This window comes from Ochotona curzoniae, unplaced genomic scaffold (assembly GCF_017591425.1).
Source record: "Ochotona curzoniae isolate NIBS_2020 unplaced genomic scaffold, NIBS_Ocur_1.0 scaffold_4701, whole genome shotgun sequence".
NCBI lineage: Eukaryota > Metazoa > Chordata > Mammalia > Lagomorpha > Ochotonidae > Ochotona > Ochotona curzoniae.
In genome coordinates, this window is record NW_024467122.1 from 2,172,591 (window position 1) to 2,192,351 (window position 19,761).

General features: G+C 43.5%; 1 protein-coding gene across 4 annotated transcripts in view; it reads left to right on the plus strand.

The window, feature by feature from the left end:
• The first annotated feature begins 355 nt into the window (after positions 1 to 355).
• CHD2 (chromodomain helicase DNA binding protein 2) overlaps positions 356 to 19,761 on the plus strand; it is a 128,986-nt gene continuing 109,580 nt past the window's right edge. For 3 of the 4 annotated variants that reach the window (XM_040968782.1, XM_040968783.1, XM_040968785.1), the window contains exons 1-6: positions 356 to 440; positions 2,214 to 2,278; positions 2,833 to 2,913; positions 7,666 to 7,732; positions 15,195 to 18,026; positions 18,367 to 18,499. In XM_040968782.1, the coding sequence (XP_040824716.1) occupies positions 18,438 to 18,499 (62 nt within the window). In that variant the 5' untranslated portion in view covers positions 356 to 440; positions 2,214 to 2,278; positions 2,833 to 2,913; ... (1 more) ...; positions 15,195 to 18,026; positions 18,367 to 18,437. The remainder of the gene's footprint in view (positions 441 to 2,213; positions 2,279 to 2,832; positions 2,914 to 7,665; positions 7,733 to 15,194; positions 18,027 to 18,366; positions 18,500 to 19,761) is intronic. The other variant, XM_040968786.1, reaches the window with a different exon arrangement.

Consider the following 19,761-nt stretch of genomic DNA (forward strand, 5'->3'; position numbering starts at 1 on the left):
AGGCGCCCGGCGGAGCTCTGCCGCCGCAGCCGCCGCCGCAGCCGAGAGGCCATGTTGTGTGGTGTGTGGGGCGGGGGGAGGAGGAGGAGGGAGCACAGCCGAGCGAGGAGACGGAGAGACACCACACACACTCGGCGCAAGATGGCCGGAGAGGCAGCAGCACCCCGAGCTGTCAGGCGGCTGGCCGCGGCGGCAGGGCCCCGGAGGCTGGCGGGAGACCGCGCCCGGCGGCCCCGGGCCCTGGGAGCCGGCCGGCCGGCCGCGGCTGAGGGGAGCGGGCGCCGAGCCGGCGTCGGGGCCCTGGGCGCCGAGCAGCCATGGCGGCGGCGGCGGCCCCGGGGCTGCGGGCCGGCCGGGGGCCCGGCGGGGCGGAGGCGCGGCGGCGACGGCCTCGCCCGGCGGCGGCCATGCGGAGGGGCCGCTGGCCGCGCGCTCAGCCGGTGAGTGGCTCCCGTCGGGCCGCATTGTCCTTTGTCCTTGGAAGGGGAGGCAGGACGTCCTTGAGCGCGGGCGGGCCGCGGCGGCCGGGGTCGCGGCTCGGGGGGCGCGGGCGGGCGGGCGGGGGCGGCCGGGCCGTGCGGGAGGCGGTGGGGACGGCGGAGAGCCCCACACCGCCCTGGGAGCGGTTTTGGGATTTAGGGCCAAAAAGGGGGAAAAAAAGAAAAAAAAATTCCTGTGGGGGTTCTCCCTCCCTCGGGAGGCTTGCGGTCTGCGCGTGGTAAGGGGGTGACGGTCTCGGGGGGCCGACTGGGGAGAACAATGGAGCCCCGAGTGCGTTTAAACAGAAATAAAACTTGGGCTTCTCCCCCGGCTGGGTGTTGGCTTTTAACTCTTTGCGGGCCGAGGCGGCCGGCGCTGCGGGGTTCGGGAGCCGCGGTGCGGGTGCGAGTCCCCGGCCGGGCCGCCCACACCGCTGTGTGCCTTCGCTTCCATTGCCCGCGCGGTGCTGGGTGCTGGTGTGGGGATCCTTCCTCGCGAATGCTGGCGCGGACTTGGGTCAAGAGTCTTTAAAAAGTTGGAGGCCGTCGTCTGGCCATCTGTGTAGATTTTTAAATATTGTCTGCGAAACTTGGCGCAGGGCTCCGGTGCCCCGGCCCCGGCCCCGGCTAGAAGTTGCCGCGGCCCGGGCTGCGCGCGGCCCCGCCGAGGACGGGGAGCCATGTTGGCTGCATTGGCTGCCTGTGCGACGCCCGGCTGCGCTGGGCGCGGGCGGTGGGCACCGGTGGGCACCGCAGGCTGCCCGGCCGCGCCAGCCCCCCGTGGTGGCCGGGGGGCGGCTCGGCGGGAAGGGCCGCGCCTTTGTGTGGGCCTGCGGGGCAGGGCACCCCGACCGAGCCCGAGCGCTGCCCGCCCCGCACCCCGAGGAAGATGGCTTTGTTGTTCGCACCGCTTTCAGGTGCTGGTACTTCACAGTTGCGCATATCCGAATTGCACAGTCTCTTGTTTTCAGTACCAATTGTGGTTCCTGAAATGACTGGTTTTGACATTTTGGAACCCCGAAAGCTGGTTTTCTTTCAGTGGGTACTCGAAATCTATGGTTTTTGGGGTTCTTCTGAATATGAAGATGAAAAATGATTGCTAGCAGGTTAGCCCCAAAATCTTTTGACGTGAGGGGCGCAGCGGCTGCTGCAAGGAAGGGGGGCCAGCCCTGCTTTCCTGCTGAGTGGAGGTCCCGGCGCCCGTAACTTGGAGACTGGCTCGGAAGACAAAGCTCCAGATCATGTAACTTGTGCTTTAAAATTTAAAGTCACCAGTGGCCATTTTAACATCGCTAGTGTTTCTTGGAGGAGATAATTTATAGTAGTCATGATTGCAAAAGATATTTGTAAATGGCACAAGAAATTTTAGCATGATTTCAGTCTATAAAAATTGCAAACCTTACCTTTGTTCAATCTGTAATCAGAAGAGGGAGCGGAGAATAAAAACAAGGTCACAGACTGAAAGCCAGGCGTCGGGATGGTCTCGTTCTGTTTCCAATGCCTTACGCCATGGCATTTGCCAAAACAAGCCAAAGATGAGGAAAGAAGATTGCCAACAGATGCTACAAGAAATAACCCAGAATCTTAAATATCTGTAGGTTGTGTGTGGATGAGCTGTCTCAAATTTTCATGGAAATTTTGTCTTTCAGATGTTTTCTCATTGTTTAGCAAATACAGTCTTTGACAAAGAAGTACTTTAAAAATTGAAATGTTGATATCTTTTTTTTTTAAAAGGTAACATGCAAGATTAAAAATGACTGGATTGCTGATGGTTCTGAACAAACAGCTCTTTATTTGAGGTAAGATTGAGACTTACTGCCTTGGCATAAAAATTGCCTCACTGGGTTTTGGTTTGCTCTTAGAGAATGTATAATTTAAGAACCTATATTTGTGTATGACTTTTTAAAAAAGTGATTATGAATATGGGAAAATACTGATAATTATACCAGGCCTTTTATTCTTTTTCACTGAATGAAATGTTAAAACGTATATGTGTGTCTAGCTTTTATAACCGTGTATTCTTTGAATATGGATTAAACTACTGAAGATGTTTTAGTTTTGGAAATATAGAAACAATTATATTTAGGAAAACCATGAAAGATACATTTTTAATATTTATAATACTTCACGCAATCAATTTTAATGTTTTAAATGTTTATGAAAGTAATTTACTGGAAAATTTGAATAGCTTGCAGTCCGTACTAATAGATCTTAAAAGAATAATTTAAACAATCAGGGTGGAAGGTGGATTTTAGTTTGTCTTTTGTGTAGTTACGAAGTTGTGCATTGATGATTCTTCCTGTTGACAGCTGCTTGTGTGAGTTATTTATGGACTGTTTCTTTCCTCTAAAAGGTGCGCCATTGTGAAGAGCGATACGCTGACATCTTATCCTGGGGGATAAAGAAATCTTTAGGCAACTGTTTGACACAGCAAGTAAGTGAATGTTTTTCTTCAACATCTGAAATGAAATAAATGCTGGCGTTTGGGAAAATAGGCAGCAGTTAGGGAGCCCACCTGAGTGCTGACGTGTTGCCCGCGTCTCCTTTGCTGCAGAGCACCGTCTTGTGACGGGTAGCAACATGCTGCTTGGCATTCTAGATAGATCTAGAATCTGCAGGAGTTTGCAGAATTCTGACATTAGAATCTGAAGTTTGTAATAGGTAGCTTTTTTTTTTTTCATAGTACAATTCATATTTTAGGAACAGATGAGAATTTTACATTTTATCATTGTGTTTTTTTATTATTACATTTCAGAAATTAAATAGGTAAGTTCAGCTTTTAGTTATTTTGATGGATTTAAAATAGTCCTTTTATGATGTGTTTTCCAGGAACCCAGAGCGTCATGTCTGTTGAGACCTTTAATTGTAATTGTTTTTGCAACATGAAACAATAGATGCTGGTCCCAGCATTCGTGTATATAATGCAGTGACATCTCACGATTAGGAACGGAACAAAACATGTCCACTGATACTTGTGAGGAAATTGGTATTTATTCATGACATTGAACCTGGAAATGAATTTTTAATCATTATTTAGTGATAGACCACAGAAAGTAGGTAGAATAGAAGAGAGGTCTTGGGAAACCAAGAACAGACAGATGACCCCTTAATTAAAAACAAGGGCGAGTTTACCATTGGGAAAAGTCTGTATTTTAGTCTTTGAAGTTTATGTTGAAGTTCAAGTACAATATTATTGGTTGATGTTGCCTCTGTATTGGTTCAAATGGATAATAGATAAGTTTTTATTGCCTTTAACTTGATATTTATCTTTTCTGTAGTTTAATCAAGTTTATGTTTATCATGGTGAGCAAAAGAAAACTAAAAGTGAGGCTTTTAGTCAGTGATACATTAAAAAAAAAAAATCAAGACATCCTTTACCACAAGCTGCCTTGGCTGAGGAGAAGGGCCCTTCTGTTGAGATAATAATTTGACATTCATAGATGTGCATTCTTAGAAAAATTGAGAATTGGCTTTCGCAGGTGAAACATGCGTACCTTTGAGTATACATCGGCAATGTATTTGTAATCAACTACCAGATATGTGAATTGGCCCATCAAAAAGGGAATAAAACCCCAAACAGTTGATGGTTAGAAATGTTAAATGAAGATTTTATGTTTTAATCCTACTGCCAATAATTAAAAAAAATAAGTAAAACTTGTCAGTGACAGAATGAACTCTGGTGTGCTGAGCTGCGTCTTTTCATCACTGACGAGAACATGCACTAGAGTAAGGCATTGGATGACAGTGTAGGTGGATTTCCATGTAGATGGTAATGCTTAGATGTAGCATTGCAGAATGCACAGTGGGAGCCAGTCTTGCAGAGTGGGTGTGTTAGGGCGAATGTGACTGGAGAATCCTGTAAGTGGGTAACGTATAGCCTGTCGGGCACGCGTGTGCGCAGAGCGAAGCAGACGCCGCACAGGAAGGGTAGGTTGTTAATGTGCCACCATTTTCTGCTGAAGAATCAGTGTGACTGGTTATCTTAGCATTTTGGACTAATTCTAGAATCATTAAAATTTGATCAAACTGGTGGTTAGATTGCTTTTACTATGCGGATAATTGTTCACAAAATGAGCTGACATTCCATAGAAATGAAAGCCAGACCTTACTGGAATGATTTTTATGAACCATAAATGATGTTTAGAGCCTGGAATATGTGAAATGGGGGGTATTTAAAATGTAATTTTCGTTAGACTTTGTTTGCCATTTTCGATTCGTTGAAGCAGTGGCGAGGCTTGTGTGCTGGGACCCTCGGGAGGCTCCCCGCCCTCACCTGCAGTCTTGTGGACCTTTATCTCCTGATTGGCTGCGAGGCTGTGGGATTCTGCTCTCAGGGCCACCTCTTGTCTTAGGTGTTGTAATAAAAACAATTCGAGGAAGTCTCTCATTCTAAATACAAACTGTAATTTTTGCATTGTAAATCCTGGAGTATTTCTCTGATGGACCTGATCTATTGGAATAATGAAAGACCTGAGGTGATTGTGTACTTGACTGCTTGGAGCAGCAGAGATACAAGCTCTCTGAATAAGTCAGCATCCTAAGCTTTTAAGAAACTTAAGTTTTTTGTTGTAAATTGCAGTACTTCAGTGTTTGTTAGAGTTTACAGCTGACCGAGACACTTTGCATGTGCGTTACGAGCCGTCTTCCTGCGTGTCAGAGGTAGCCGTTGCAGCAGCTACCTTCCCAAGGGGAGTCGGTCACTGCACACTTCTGTTTTCTAATTGCCATTTCTGCACCTGGAGGGGAAGGACGTTATGACCTCAAGTAATATATGGGTAATTTACAACACCCAAGAAGCAAACTTTGTATGAAGAGTTTTGATTTCTACTTACGAAGTGCTCCATAGATCCTGAGCCGTGGAAACCACTCTTGCTCTCTGAAAGAAAGCCATATATTTGAAATTGAGTGCTGCTTAAAGCAGTTAAATCTTCAACATGTATATCTTGGTAATGAGGCTTATTTTAGTTTGGATGGCCCAGCTGGGTATTTTGTAGCAAGAATGATTTGTCAGTTGTCTTATGGCAGATTTCTTCAGAATGTTAGTTACTCTAATCTTTTACCCTGGTTTGTAGATTTCTTATTTTGTAATGCTCACACCTTTTAAGCTTAATGTTAATTTTAAAATGAAGTTAGAAGCAGATGTTTGGAGAGCATAAACAGGCTAATGATGACAATACAAGAATTGAGGACAAGCAATCAAAATGGTGGTGTACATTGTCTGTATAATTGGTCGCTAAATGGGAAAGCCTGCTATTGGCCATGTTCCGGTTGCGTGCTGTGGAGCTGTGGCTTGGAGGAAGTGGGTGCTGCTGTGGACTGCTTTGCTTTGGGGTCATTGTGGAGGCGGAGCGAGATCAGAGTCCTGTTCTGGTTCAGTCTGTAACCCTTTTTGTGTTAGTAGGTCCCCCCTTTTTTTGGTAAGTTTTTTGTATTTTTATGGGAAAGTCAGATTTTACACAGGACACATAAAGATCTTCCATCAGCTGGTTCACTCCCCGAGTAACCACAATGGCTGGAGCTGAGCTGATCTGAAGCCAAGAGCCTCCCCACGCTCTCCCACGCTGCTGTGGTGCAGGGTCCCAAGGCTTTGGCCCGTCCTCTACAGCTTCCCAAGGCCAAAGGCAGGGAGCTGGATGGGATTTGGGGCTGCTGGGATACGACCTGGCGCCCATGTGGGATCCCAACACGTGTTAAGCAAGAACTTTATCCACTAGGCTACCAGATGCAATATAAACAGAAATCTTTTAAATGTAAAATTCTCACAAAGTGTTCAAGCTCAGAATAGCGTGAGAGATTTCCCATAGAAAATACTTTCTGCTTTTTTTTTTTTTTTAAGATTGATCTGCCTTTATTTGAAAAGCAGATTTATTTAAGGAAGAGAGAGTAGGAGAGAGGGACCTATCTAGGTGTCTTCCGTCCACTGGTTCACACCCCAGATGGCTGCAGCTGCTGGAGCTGGGCCAAACTGGATCTGAAGCCAGGAGCCTGCAGCTTCTTCTGCGTTTCCCACTTGGGTTCAGGGGCCTGTGGACTTGAGCCATCCTGCATTGCTTTCCCAGGCGGAAGCTGGGAGCTCAGACTGGAACAGGCACCCATATAGCAAACTGGGAGATCGGACTGGACAGTACCCGGATAGGGTGCTGAGCCTGTACGTGGAGGGTTAGCTGGCTCCAGAAACTTTTTGTCATATTAGAAATCTTGTCATATTGTTACTGGTTTATCTTGTACAGGTTAGATAAAAGTTGGAAACTTAAAACTAATGTTTCCGTTCAGTTCCATTTGTTATCTGGGAAGATGTTTGAGCAGCTTCTCGAGGAACTTTGAAGCACCTTTGCTCGATTTATTGGTAATGGCTTAGTAGCCGTAGGAAGTTAGATGAAGTAATACGGTTTGGCTCAATAATTTAGAAGAACATTTGGATGGCTTGGTTTTTAAATGGAGTTCTAAACTTAAGCTCTGCTCCTTTGTGTTCTAAAAATCTTGTCATTTTAATGTTCATCTTAACTGTTAGTCAGCTTTTAAAACATTCTACATAAATGTGATTTGTTACGATCACATAGGAGCAGGGTGCCTGAGAAAACAGGATGCCTTGGCAGGGAAGGTATTCGAGGGGTGGTAGCAGTGCTTTCCTTGTGACGGGAAGTTGTGATCGGGTTCATGTTTTAGAATGTGGAGTAGGTCGTTGTGATAGTGTGTGAAGTGCCTCAGGGTTCTCCTGGGTTACCCAGGATCGCAGCAATTGGCCACCCTGGTCGTGTGGACTGTGACCAAGTGGGGAAAGTGACCTTGCAGCTGGGAAATGGAAGCTGTCCTTTATTTAGAAGGCTTACAAACAGATTAGATGGAAGACCAGAAGCCACGCAATTCTATATTTTAAGGAGTGATGTTGGCTGTTTAAAAAAAATTAGCTTTCACCCCAGCTGACGATGTGATTCAAATGTTTGCATCCTACTGTGCAGAGTTTGAAAGTGGAGACTTTGTGGTTTTACAGCCGCTTGCTCTGCTCTTGAGCTCCCTGTCCTCGGAGAGACTGTCTGTTTCTGTACCATGTTTGGGAAAATTGTTGGTCAATATGTGCGTTGTCTGGTCTGCTGATGATTGAGCTTTAAAGATGTTGAGGTTTTGGTATATGCCATGGCATTTACCCTTATTATTCCTAAAATTACATTCTTTTTGTCTTGTGCAGACAAGTCAATACCCTGGCTGAATAATTTGGAGGGCCTTTACAATGTAGCAGACCTGGTAGAGCCTGAGTAAGTATTTGGTTCATATGCCTACTGTGTTTCTAAATGTTAAAGAGATTTTGTGGGAATTTTGAATAATTGAGACAGAATTGTGAAAAGAGTGGTTCAGCAAAACATTTCAGAAACATTGTGGATAGATGTGAAGCTTATCAATACAAGTTTGTGTACTGATTCACTCCAGCCTTTCATCGATTCTGCTAGAAATCATGTGAAGTAACTCCCATATGTTAGAAAAACCTGTGTTTTTGTAAAGTTTTATCGAACACCTGTGCTGTTTTGTTAGAGAATTGGTCATGGCTGCTCCCCAGCCGTGAGCCTCACAGTTGAGAGGGACCGTACAGGCTGAGGTGTCCTCCGTGTTGTGTCACGAGGAAAGCAGGCCAACATGCAACACTGCGTTGTCGCCTCTGCACAACGCGGAAGGCCCTTTGGTTTCTCTTGGTGTTAGAATATACATTGTAAAGGTTTCCAGTGTCATAATTACTTTTCCAAAAAGCGTTTAATTTGAAAGGCAGATTTTACAGAGGTGAGCTAGGGAGAGAAGGTCTTCCATCCGCTGATTGACTCCCCATGTGACCACAACAGCAGAGCTGAACAGATCTGGAGCCAGGAGCTTCCTTCAGGTCTGCCACGTGAGTGCAGGGTCTCAGAGACTGAGCTGTTCTCCACTGCTCTGCCAGGCCATAGTCCGAGAGATGGATTGCACATGGAGCAGCTGGGCACAAAACTGGAGCCCATGTGGGTGGGATGCTGGTGCCACAGGTGGAGGATTAGCTTGTTGCACCACCATACTGGCTCCCATAATTAGTTACTTCTGATAAATTCTGAACTTGACTGAAACTGAAAATTTCGCCAAGGAAGACAGGTTATGCGTGGGTGTTGGTTACTTCCAAGGCTTTCTTATTTGAAAGGCACACTTAGAGGGAGAAGATCTCCCATCTTCAAATGGCCACAGCCGGGGAGCAGGGAGCCAGGAGTTCCATTTGTGTGGATGCTGATGCCCTTGGGCATCTTCCTCTGCTTTCCCCAGGGACATTAGCAGAGAGAAGATGGGAATTCCAGCAGTCACTTAGATGCCTATCCCACAGGCAGAGGCTTCAGTTGCAGTGCAACGACACCAACCCCAGGGACAATTTTTCTAAATTGTTGAAACAATATAATGGGAAAGTTGAATTGTCAAGATTGATGGTTAGCTGCATTTCATTAGTGTTGACTGACTTTTCAGGCAGTTGTATACTAGGTGTTTCCAAATGAATAATTCTTGATGAAACATTAGGAATCTGCATTTTATTTATTTCTTGTTACTAGTTAAGCTTTCATTGTGTAAGTGGTTATTTGCCTGAAAAAGTTATTTCATTTTTACAAGGAAGCTTGAGAGACAAATACGAGAAAGAATGAGAGCACTGCGTGCTAGGTGCTTCCTCAGATGCCCGTGTGTTGAGCTGGGCTGGAGAAAGGAGCCAGAGCTGGACCCAGGTCTTCACACTGGGGCAGCCTCCCTGCCTTCCAGGAGCAAGAGGACACGTTCTGGCCACAGCCACACCTGGGCGCCCCAGTGTGTGGGGCAAAACACCAGCCTCAGAAAGTCTTTTTTTCTTCTGGAAAGGCTGATTTACAGGGAGGAGAGATAAAGTTCTTCATCTGCTGGTTTACTCCCCAAATTGCTGCAACAGCAAACCAAGCTGAGCTGAGGCCAGACGCCTCCTCTGATCTCCATGTGCTGTCAAGGTCCCGAGGCCTTGGGACAGCCTCCTCTGCTTTCTCAGGCCACAAGCAGGGAGCTGGATGGAAAGTGGAGCAGCCAGGATATGAACTGGTTTCCATATGGAGTACTGGTGCTTGAATTTGGTTGATTAGCCGGTCAAGCTACCATACCAGTCCTTTAGGTTTTTCTTTTAGATTTGTTTTTATTGGAAAGGCATATCAGATTCTTATGAAGAGAAGGAAATACAGAGATCTTCCATCTGCTGGTTCCTCCCAAAGTGGCCACAGTGGCCAGAACTGAGCCAATACAAAGCCAGGAGCCAGGAGCTTATTCTGGATCTCCCATGGGTGCAGGGTTCCAAGGCTTTGGGTCATCCACTACTGCTTTCCCAGGCCACAAGCAGGGAGCTGGCTGGGAAGTGGATCAGTTGAGACATGAACTGGCGTTCCTAGGGAATCCTAGGTGCATGCAAGGCGAGGATTTAGCCACTGAGATACTGTGCTGGGCTCCTTCCTGTTTGTTTTTAATAGAGGGTAGAGATGAAAGCTTTCTTTTTTTTTTTTTTTTAAAGATTTATTTATTGGAAAGTCAGATATACAGAGAGGAGGAGAGACAGAGAGGGAGATCTTCTGTCCGATGATTCACTCCCCAAGTGAGCGCAACGGCCGATGCTATGCCGATCCAAAGCCAGGATCCAGGAACTTCCTCTGGGGTCTCCCATGCGGGTGCAGGGTCCCAAAGCTTTGGCCTGTCCTTGACTGCTTTCCCAGGCCACAAGCAGGGAGCTGGATGGGAAGTGGAGCTGCTGGGATTAGAACCGGCGCCCATATGGGATCCTACGCCGCCAGGCCTGAAAGCTTTCTTAATGTGCTAACATTATTACCCTAATCTCGTTGTATTTTGTTTTTCAAAAAATTATATCATTGAAGGAATAATGGAGAAAATAGGGCAAAAATGGGGAGAGATAAAACTAGATGGGTGCTGTCTGGGCTGGGTTGCAGCCAGCGAGGAGCTCCCCCCGTGTCTCGTGTCTGGGTGTACACGCCCGAGTGCCTGGGTCATCGCATCTTGCTGCTGAGCCCTGTAGCACCGTTGGATGAGGGCAGAGGCAGCTCTTGGTTCCAGCTGTCCCAGGGGATGGCCGAGTGTGCTGCTGCACCCAGCACCCCCAGGGATACTGTGAAAGGGATGGTATGCTTGACATGGGGCAGAAACTCAGGCACTGCTTTACTGCTTGTATCAGATTCTCTGTTAAACATATTTGTTAAGTAGTGTTTTAGGTTTATTTTTAAAATCATTAAGACAAATGCTGAAATTTTAAGGTATGTCTGAAGGTCAAAATTAAAAGTGAAAACAGCTTGGTCTTTCTGCAGCAGTGTCTTAACGTTTATATGTAGTCAAGCTTCAAACAAGTAGTGACAAGATTTGATCTGATGGTAAAGCCATAGAAAAGATGATGTATTTACAATTGAGGTTTGTAAAAACCAACAGCTGGTTGGTCTTTTTCTAATTACCGTGTGGTTAGTTTTACAATCTTTACTTTTTGAAAGGCGGAGTTCAAAGAGAGGAGAGAGGCGGAGAGAAAGATTCTATCCCCAAATGACTGCAATGACCATAGCTGGGCTGGTCCGAGGCCAGTGGACTTTTTTGGGTCTCCTAGGTGGGATCAGGCACTCAAGTACTTTGGCCACCTTCTGCTGCTTTCCCATAGGCATTAGCAGGGTGTTGGTTTGCAAGTGGCGCAGCCTGGGCTCCAGCTGGCACCCACCTGGGATGCTGGCTCTGCAGGCTGTGGCTTCTAGCTAGGCCCTGCCTCGGGCCCCTTGGAGTTAGCTGTCTCCTAGACACGTGCGTTCCCGTCCTTGTGGTGTGCAAGGCAGTAAGAGACGATTTGTGAATTTAGTTCTCAAGCTTTCTTCCATTCACATCTATTTAAAGACAAAGTACAAAGAAGATTGAGATCAACTCAGAAACACCAAGGATCTTAATTATAGGATTGGAAGGATGGAAACTTACTACTTGTCCCTTTAGTTTCAAAATAAGTATGTAAGTGACAAAGTAATATAGGCTACATCAATTTAATATTAATAGCTTTTGTCATTTTGTAAAAAATTAGGTATTATCTGCCATCTCTCTCTCTTTTTTGTTACCAATAAAATTGAGAAAGGTTTCTGACAAGAGAGGTGAGGTGGTACATTTTGTAGGGTTGCCCTCCGGCCCTGTGCATTTTTATCGTGTCCCGTGTTTTGGGGACAGATGGACTGAAGCAGAATTAGCAAGAAGAGTGCCATGCTCACTTCTGCACACTGAACCTCCTGCTCGGGAAGAGAGAGTTACTCATGACCTGCTCACGGAAATACTGCCTGTTGTAACTGTTGTCTTAGAATAAGCACATTTTTCTTAAAAAGCCACTGAGTCTGAGTGGAGAAGTTCTCCCACCAGCCATATGTGTATGTATACGTGTGTGAGTATTCATACATAAGTTTTAACCATTTTTACTGCAGGCATTGATTTTACTAGTGTAAGACTGATGTATGTATTGTTTTTATTTTTAAAGAATTACTGTACTTGAAAGAATTACAAAGGGGGGAGACAGATTGAGAGATCTTCTGTCCAGTGTTTGACTTTCCAAAGTGGCTGCGATGGCCAAAGCTGGGCCAGCCCAGGCTGGTAGTCAGGAGCTCCTTTAGATTCATTGCCCTCCCAGTTCATCACAGGGAGCCTGGAGCTGGGTGGGAAGTGGAGCAGCTGGGATGTTAACCAGTGCCCATATAGGATGATAGTACTGCAAACGGAGGAGTAACTTGCTTTGCCACCATACTGGCCCGGATTTTTTTTAAAGGATTTACTTATTTTTATTGGAAAGGTATGTCAGATTAAGAGAGAGAGAAAGATCTTCCATCTGCTGGTTCACTTCCCAAATGAACAATGGCTGAGCCGATCTGCGGCTAGGAGCCATCCCCACGCCTCCCACATGGATATAGGGTCCCATGGTTTTGGGCCACCCTTCACTACCTTCCCAGGCCATCAGCATGGAGCTGGATGGGAAGTGGAATAGCTAGGACATGAATTGGTGCCTGTATGTGCTGCCGGTGCTTGCAGACTTAGGATTAGCCAATTGAGCCACCATATTGGCCCCTGGGTTCCGCCCCTCCCCCTTTTTTCCTTTTTTGTTTTATTTTTATCAGAAAGTCAGGTTTACAGAGAGAGAGCGCGCGAGAGCTTCCATCCGCTGGTTCACTCCCCAACAACTGCCATAGCTTAGCCCATCTGAAGCCAGGAGCTTCTCCCCAGGTCTCCCAGGTCCCAAGGCTTTGGGCCATCCTCTACTACTTTCCTGGTTCAGAGCAAGGTGCTGAATGGGACATGGAGCAGCCGGGCCGTGAACCGGTGCCCACCTGGGATCCCAGCGGATGCGAGGCGAGGGTGTAGGCTCTAGTTTACTTGGCCAGACTCCCTGATTTCCATTTTTCCGTAGAGGATTATCCTTATTAGAAGCTTTACCACACAAAGTAGCTTTGACTGCTCTGGCTGGGTGGAATGATAGCCAGCATTTATTGAGATCTTTCTACGTACCATTGATAAAAATGCTATGAATGCATGAATACATTTAACCCTTATTTGCTGTCCTAAGAGTTATGTACCAGAACTGCTTGTGTGCTGATGTGAGCAACTGGATTACGTTATGAATATTGCCAGCTTCAAAGAATTCTTGTCTTTTTTGGTTTTTAAAAATTTTAATATAATTTTGTTTATTTGCACGTTTAGCCTTGGGAATTTCGTGCAAGTAAATAGATTAATCTTAAATCCCTCATTGATCCATTGATCTTTTACCAACTTTGATGCTTGACTGAGCCCATGGTGTCACTAGCAAAATGCTCTTTGGGTTTTTTTTTATGACTCAAGAGTTGTGCACCATTCTCTTTAGCTTTATTTATTTATTTATTTGGTGTGTACCTTTCTTCATTGAGAAGTTGCTAGTTTACTGTCACACAAATCTGTTTCATTGAAGGACTAGGGAATGATTTGTAATATCACTAGGCTTTCTTTCGCTATGTTTTCCCAGTTAATGCGTTTGAAAGGAAATTTTTGCACTGTTATGGATAGGTTTAACTTAACCATGACAAAATATACAGCATTGAGTGTATCGTTTACTCTGACACATTGAGCAAGTTGGTCTGTCACTATGAAAATGGTCCTACCATGATGCAAATGCACTTTGTTTCATTGTTCATTGCAGTAGCATTTACAGCTCCAACTTGGTTTAGTGCTTTACTAGTCTGCATTGTAACAATAGATGGAGAAGTTGGTTTATAGAGCTGAGATAAGGGGATGGTGATTTTGTTTGTGAGCTGCTCTAATGATGTCCTATAATTTGAGTGAATAGAAGATATTTGACAGATATGTGGGGTGTTTTACTTAGTTGTCCTTTCTAAGGCTTTTCAGAAACCTATCAGCAGCAGAAATATGTTCCTGTTGGTGACTGTTCTGACACTGAGTACATGCTTCAATATGGGTGTCAGCGCCTCATGACAGGAGATTTCACTTCCTGCAGAAAGCAGCATGTACCAGCTTACCTTGGGAGCAGGAAACTTCACCTTAGGTGCAAAAGTGCCCTTGCAGTTCTTATCTTTTATTCAGTTACTCTGTGTCTTCAGAAATCAACAGGAAAGCTGTAAAATGTACATGAACTGGGGTTTACAACTTCCTCTCTGTTTTGATAGGATGAATCTGGATCATTTACTTATTTTTAAAATGACCTGGCTTTCCACTACTCCCTTCAGTTCAGATCATTTAAGGAATGGAGTTTTCTGTAGAAACATTTTGACAATAATAGTATTGCATGGAGCTTGAAACTAGATTGCATTTTGGGGTGTTTGCACGGCACCTCTGATCCTGCTAGGGTTGCTCATATTCTGCTTCCCATTTCGCTTCCTGCCAGTGTGCACCCTGAGAGGCACACAGGTGAAGCAGCCCCAGCACTCAGGTTTCTCCCTGTCACCCACACATGAGACTGGAGGGAGGCCTGGCTCCTGGCTCTTGGTTCCTGCTTGGCCCAGCCACCCCTTGGTGTTGTAGGCATCTGGGGAGCGAACCAGAGGGTGGAAGATGTTCCCTTGATGTTGCCCTGCCTTTCCAACATAAATGGACAGACTTTTTAAAGATATTTCAAATACAAAACAGATGTGACATTTCTTTTGCACTTTTGAAAATCTTTCTCCAGTCTCAGAAAATTAACATGATGCCTTATTGGCCATTTGTGTTATCTACACAAAATGAGTTGTATTGGAAACCTATGATCCACTGCATTGTTGTTGTTGTTTTAATCCCCTAAGATTCTGTTCTATAATTAGTCTTCTTTGAGGAGCTTGGAAAATTTTCTGCATTGAGATTCAGAAGCCACAGTGCTTCTGTAATGTAGCTTTCCAGGAATTTTGAATTTTAATTTTTGTTCTTTGCATACACACGGTATAACGATGTTAAATATTAAAAAAATTGGCTCTTAACTGCCACTTTTTGTGGATACAAACATATCCACATATCTGTGGCAGAGTAAGAACTTTCATGTCTCTTATGTGCAGTCTTTATGTTGAATTCTGTTTTTGAGCAATAGTGTGTGTACACTGTATATAACTTTGTTACAATACAAACAAAACTTTGATATGGTAGGGTATCTTCCAGGTGGGTAGATATTTTCTGTTTGGAGAAGTAAGAATGATTGGTATCCCAAAAACAATTTTTCTTTTTAATTTTTGTTTTATCAAGCACCCTGCATCAGAAGGACCCTTCCACTGAGAAATCAAGATGGCAGCCTTCTATGGGGAAGTGAGGAACATGGATTAATACAAGGATGTTATACAACCAAGACAGGGTTCTTTTCACGTGGATTCCATGAAGTGAATGAAGACAGGCTTCCTACCCCAAGCAAATGGACAGTGGGATTGACTTTCTACAGACTTTTTGTTCCACCATAAGAAATATATTCTTGACATTTGCACAAGATGGCATAATGATATAGAATTATATAGTTTGTGTCCCTGGAATTTTTTGCAGTTTGATTTGTTTGGAATGTTAACTTTAATAAAATTTCTAACACTTCAAATTTCTCAGTTTGAGCCTTTTATTTTGATGCGGAAGTTTGATTAAGTGTTCATTAATCGCTTTCATGACTCTAACCCTTATTTGTTCAGCAGTAAACTGTACTGAATAAAACTGGCAAAATGTAATGTTGGAAATGATTATCCTGATTAAGGTTTATCATTTCATAGTGTTGTGGAAATTTGGGTTTTGAGATGGCCATCTGATTGAAAGCCTGATTTGTACTTTCTGGAAACACCTGTGGAGTGGTTTATTTCATGGCGATAATGAATATTTCCTCTCATGAGATTTTTAAAGAAGTTGGGAAGGAAGTACGTGTTGCTCCCGTGTTGAGGATGTGTATGTGGCATTTATTTCTGAAATGATAATGAAGATGGATGATTCTCTTTACGTTTTATTGAAATAATTTAATTAAACTGATGTCTCCTATTAGCTTACTATTATGGAAAGAAGATTTATATGGTTATGTCCCTTGGGTCAACATAAAGAAAATCTTGGTGATAATAATGTAAGCATCCCACATACATTTGAAATACTTAACAAGTTGCATTTCCTCCCGGCCAAGGATGACTGACATTTGGATTCTGGTGCCTGGTTGACATTCATTGCTCGTTGGCAGATAACTTTCAGTAACTGATCATGATGTGGTAGCCATATTTTGGTTAAATCGAAAGTGAATCCTTGCTTGTATTTTTTCATTCAGAGAAGAATAGTTGACGTTAATTTTTTGTGATTGTCAACCATCCATGATCAATACACGTACAATATTCTTGTTGACTTATGTGAAGTGGATGAGCTTGATATGCATGTAAAATTTTGGGTTTTTGGGAGGTGTGAAATCCAGATTGGATGATGGGTGGTGTAGATATCTAGATTGGACTGTTGCTTTGGTTGGGTGTGATCTGACAAAGCTTTCCTCGGTTCTGGAAGATTGTGTTGATTAAGGAATGTTGATTGGATTTTGGGAATGTGTGGATGAAGGAAGGAGTTGGTGAGAAGATTTCATAATTGATTTGACTTAGTAATTTTGCTTCTGTTGATCTCAGGATTTTGATGTTTTATGGGAATTTGTCCTTTGATATTACTTGGATGATCGTCTGTTGGACTGTTATTAATCACCTGTGGAGATGGGTCAGATTTGGTTGAGATTGGAGGAGTGGCTTGAATATATTTTGTTGGTTTTAGAGGTGCTCAATCTTGGATTTTTTTATGTAAAGCTACTTATCCGTGGTTAGTTTGTGGTGTTGGATCTGAAGAAATTTGTTTTGCTTGAATTAGTGTGGAAAAGAAATGTATTGTGGCTGTGAGAATGGGGGCGAGGTGAAGTTCCAAGATTGTAGGGTAAAGAGTTTTTTTTTTGAAAGTACAAAGAAAAATATTGAGATTTTTAAATAAAAACCCATGTAAATTTTTGCTCTAATGCAACTGAACACTAGGGAGGCGCTCTTGAGTCACCAAAAAAATTGCCCCTTCATATTGGAATGGCATAGTGACCCTTGAATGTTGTTTTTAGATGATTTTTAGGCATCATAAAGAAGACAAAACTTGAATTTAATTTGTGAAATTAAGGTTTTGTTTTTATTTGGGAACCCTTTTACCCATGGAGGGGGCTCATCTTTTAAAAGATTGGTACTTAAGATGAGCTTTAGATTCTCTTAAAAATGATCCCTTTTTCAAAATGGCTTTATAAAGCACCACTTCCTGTCCAGGGAGGAAGTTATTTCAGCTCAAGGACTGAAATATTTAGCAGATCTTTAGACAAAAGGAACAAATTACATTTCTCTCTGGCTTAAAAAGGGTGCTTGAGCCAGAGGGGGTTAAGAAGCCCTCCCCCACCCGTGCTGGGGTGGTCTGGAGGGGCAGGGAGGTGTGGAGGTGGGGGTCCTCAGGCTCCCTGGGATGGAGGATTTTTTTTTTTTTTTGGTGGAGATGAAGGGGTGGGTCTATGGTACATCACCTGAGTTGTGGGGTAAATGTAGAGAGTGTCAATCAAAGGCAGAGCTCTCAGAGCTGGGAAGGAGGCTCTAGATGGCGGCTGTGCCTTAGAGAGCGCGCTCTGCTCGCCGCCTTCCCTCACTTTACGCAACTTTCCCTAACTTTCGGGCAGCCTCAGGGGGCCCCCGCAGCCCCCTGCCTCTCCTAGTGACTTACCAGGGTCGATTCGGACCATTTTTATGGAGAAAAGCAGCTTTTAGGAGCTTTCTCTTGGTGCCTTGTTGGAAAGCAGCAGCCGTGCTGAGAGCCCAGCTCGTTGTTTTTTCCAGCTTAGAAGCCATGGCGCACCTCCATTTTTGTGCGCTCTCCTAATGAGGTTTTTTTTCCTTCCGGACCGGCTTTGGTATTAATTATTGCTTTTTTTTTTGACCAGTTAACATATTTGAAGATTATTTTATTTATTTTCGTTTTTTAACGGAGAATTTTCCCTTTATTTTTAATTATTTGGGATCTGTATTTTTCTACTAGATAGGACTCTTGCTTTGGACATACTACATGGATCAGGTAAGTTCATGATCAGTGGTGACAATTTTAAACATTTGCATGCTAGAGTTTGCTTTATTTTTTGTAAATATGAAAAATTCCTGGATGACGCAATACGATTCGGAGATTGTTATTTGTATCCAGTGTGTTACTTTGAGAAACTTTCTTTATTGATAGTGATGCTTCCACCGCTCCGGTTCACCCTCTCCTTTTTTTTGAAGGAAAAAATAGAAATATTGTGGTGTTTTGGGTGCTTACCGCTGTTGTATTCTGTCAGTATTGTTAACATCCGCAGGACCTTGTCCCTGATGATAAAGCCAGCTCAGGACCGGGACCTTACCTTTCTTTCAACTTTTGACAGTAAATACCTGGGCACAGGACTTCAAAGCAAACACAGATTTCCCCTCCCCCTTAATATTTACGAATTAAAAGATGATGAGAAGTAAGGACAAAAGCCAAGAGGAGGACAGTTCGCTACACAGCAATGCATCGAGGTATGAACCATCAACTTTCTTGCTTTTGGTCGTATTTTTGGGGGAATCCTCAGCTTACACTTGTTTACCTTGACAGACATGGATTGTTGTCTGTGTTATAAAAATTATTTTTCTAATTTGGATTTGTTTTTTGAAGCATGACCTTGAGATTGCTAATATGCCACACCCTAATTTTTTGGTAGCAATTTATGAAAGTTGAGTTGTGACTTAAGGCCTCATATGGCAGTATGAAGGTAGGATACCTTGATCCAGTGGAGCCTTTCCTGGGAACGACTGTTTTTCTGTCATTAAATCTCAGGTTTTAGGTTTTTGTGTTGCAGAAAAATGACCTTGTCGGTTTAGCCATTGCTGCATTGCACCATTTTACATACACGGCAAATTTTTTTCTTTGAAGAATCTCGGATAGCCAGACTTTAACTGGGGCCATCCAGGAGCCTGGCAGTAGTAAATTATAGTAAATACATGTTTCAGAAAGTCGTATGAATGAAAAAGTGTATATTTAAAAGTGAAATTGCAAAAAAGGCTCTTTGATTGATGCCTCTCGGTTTGTATTTTTATTTGAATCCGTTTCTTTTTGAATCGCTTGACATTTTAGGAAATTTTGATTTATCAGAGTCTATTTTCTTTGTGAACACAAACTTTACAGAAAATTTGTTACACTTTCAATATTTCTTTTTTGGTGTTACTGTGATGATTGTGTATTTTGTATTTAATATGCTTTAGGGTTGTTATGCATTATGTTGAGTTTTCTGTTTGGGAGAGGTGTATTTCCACAGTTTTAGCTGCGGTAAATTTGCTTGTTTATTTCAACAGAGTCATCCGGAATGCTTTCTCTTCTGACACTTGCAAATAACACTGTATATTCAGCTCGTGGTTTCTTTAACATTGCCGGGAGTGCATATTTAGTGACTAAGGAATAAAGTCTTCAGATTTTTGTTTTATCATCTGTGCATATTTTTAAAAAGTTTATGAATGCCTTTGGTTTTTTTCTGATAAATTGCCATGTTAAAAACTTTAAATCGTGCAGACAAGTTTTTTTTCGCTCAACATTGTTTTCTACCTATATTTCTATTAGACTAGTTGCGGACATAGCTTATTGCAAAATTTGAATTTTGCTTTATCAGACCAAAAAGTGCTTCAGCTTTGCTTTGAAAGCTACATTCCCAAGTTCTTTGGTAAATGGAGCAGTTGTCAGCTTGCACTGCTTACTGTCCCCTGACTTGAACTGCCGACCAAGTTACTTTTCGTATTTGGGTAAAACT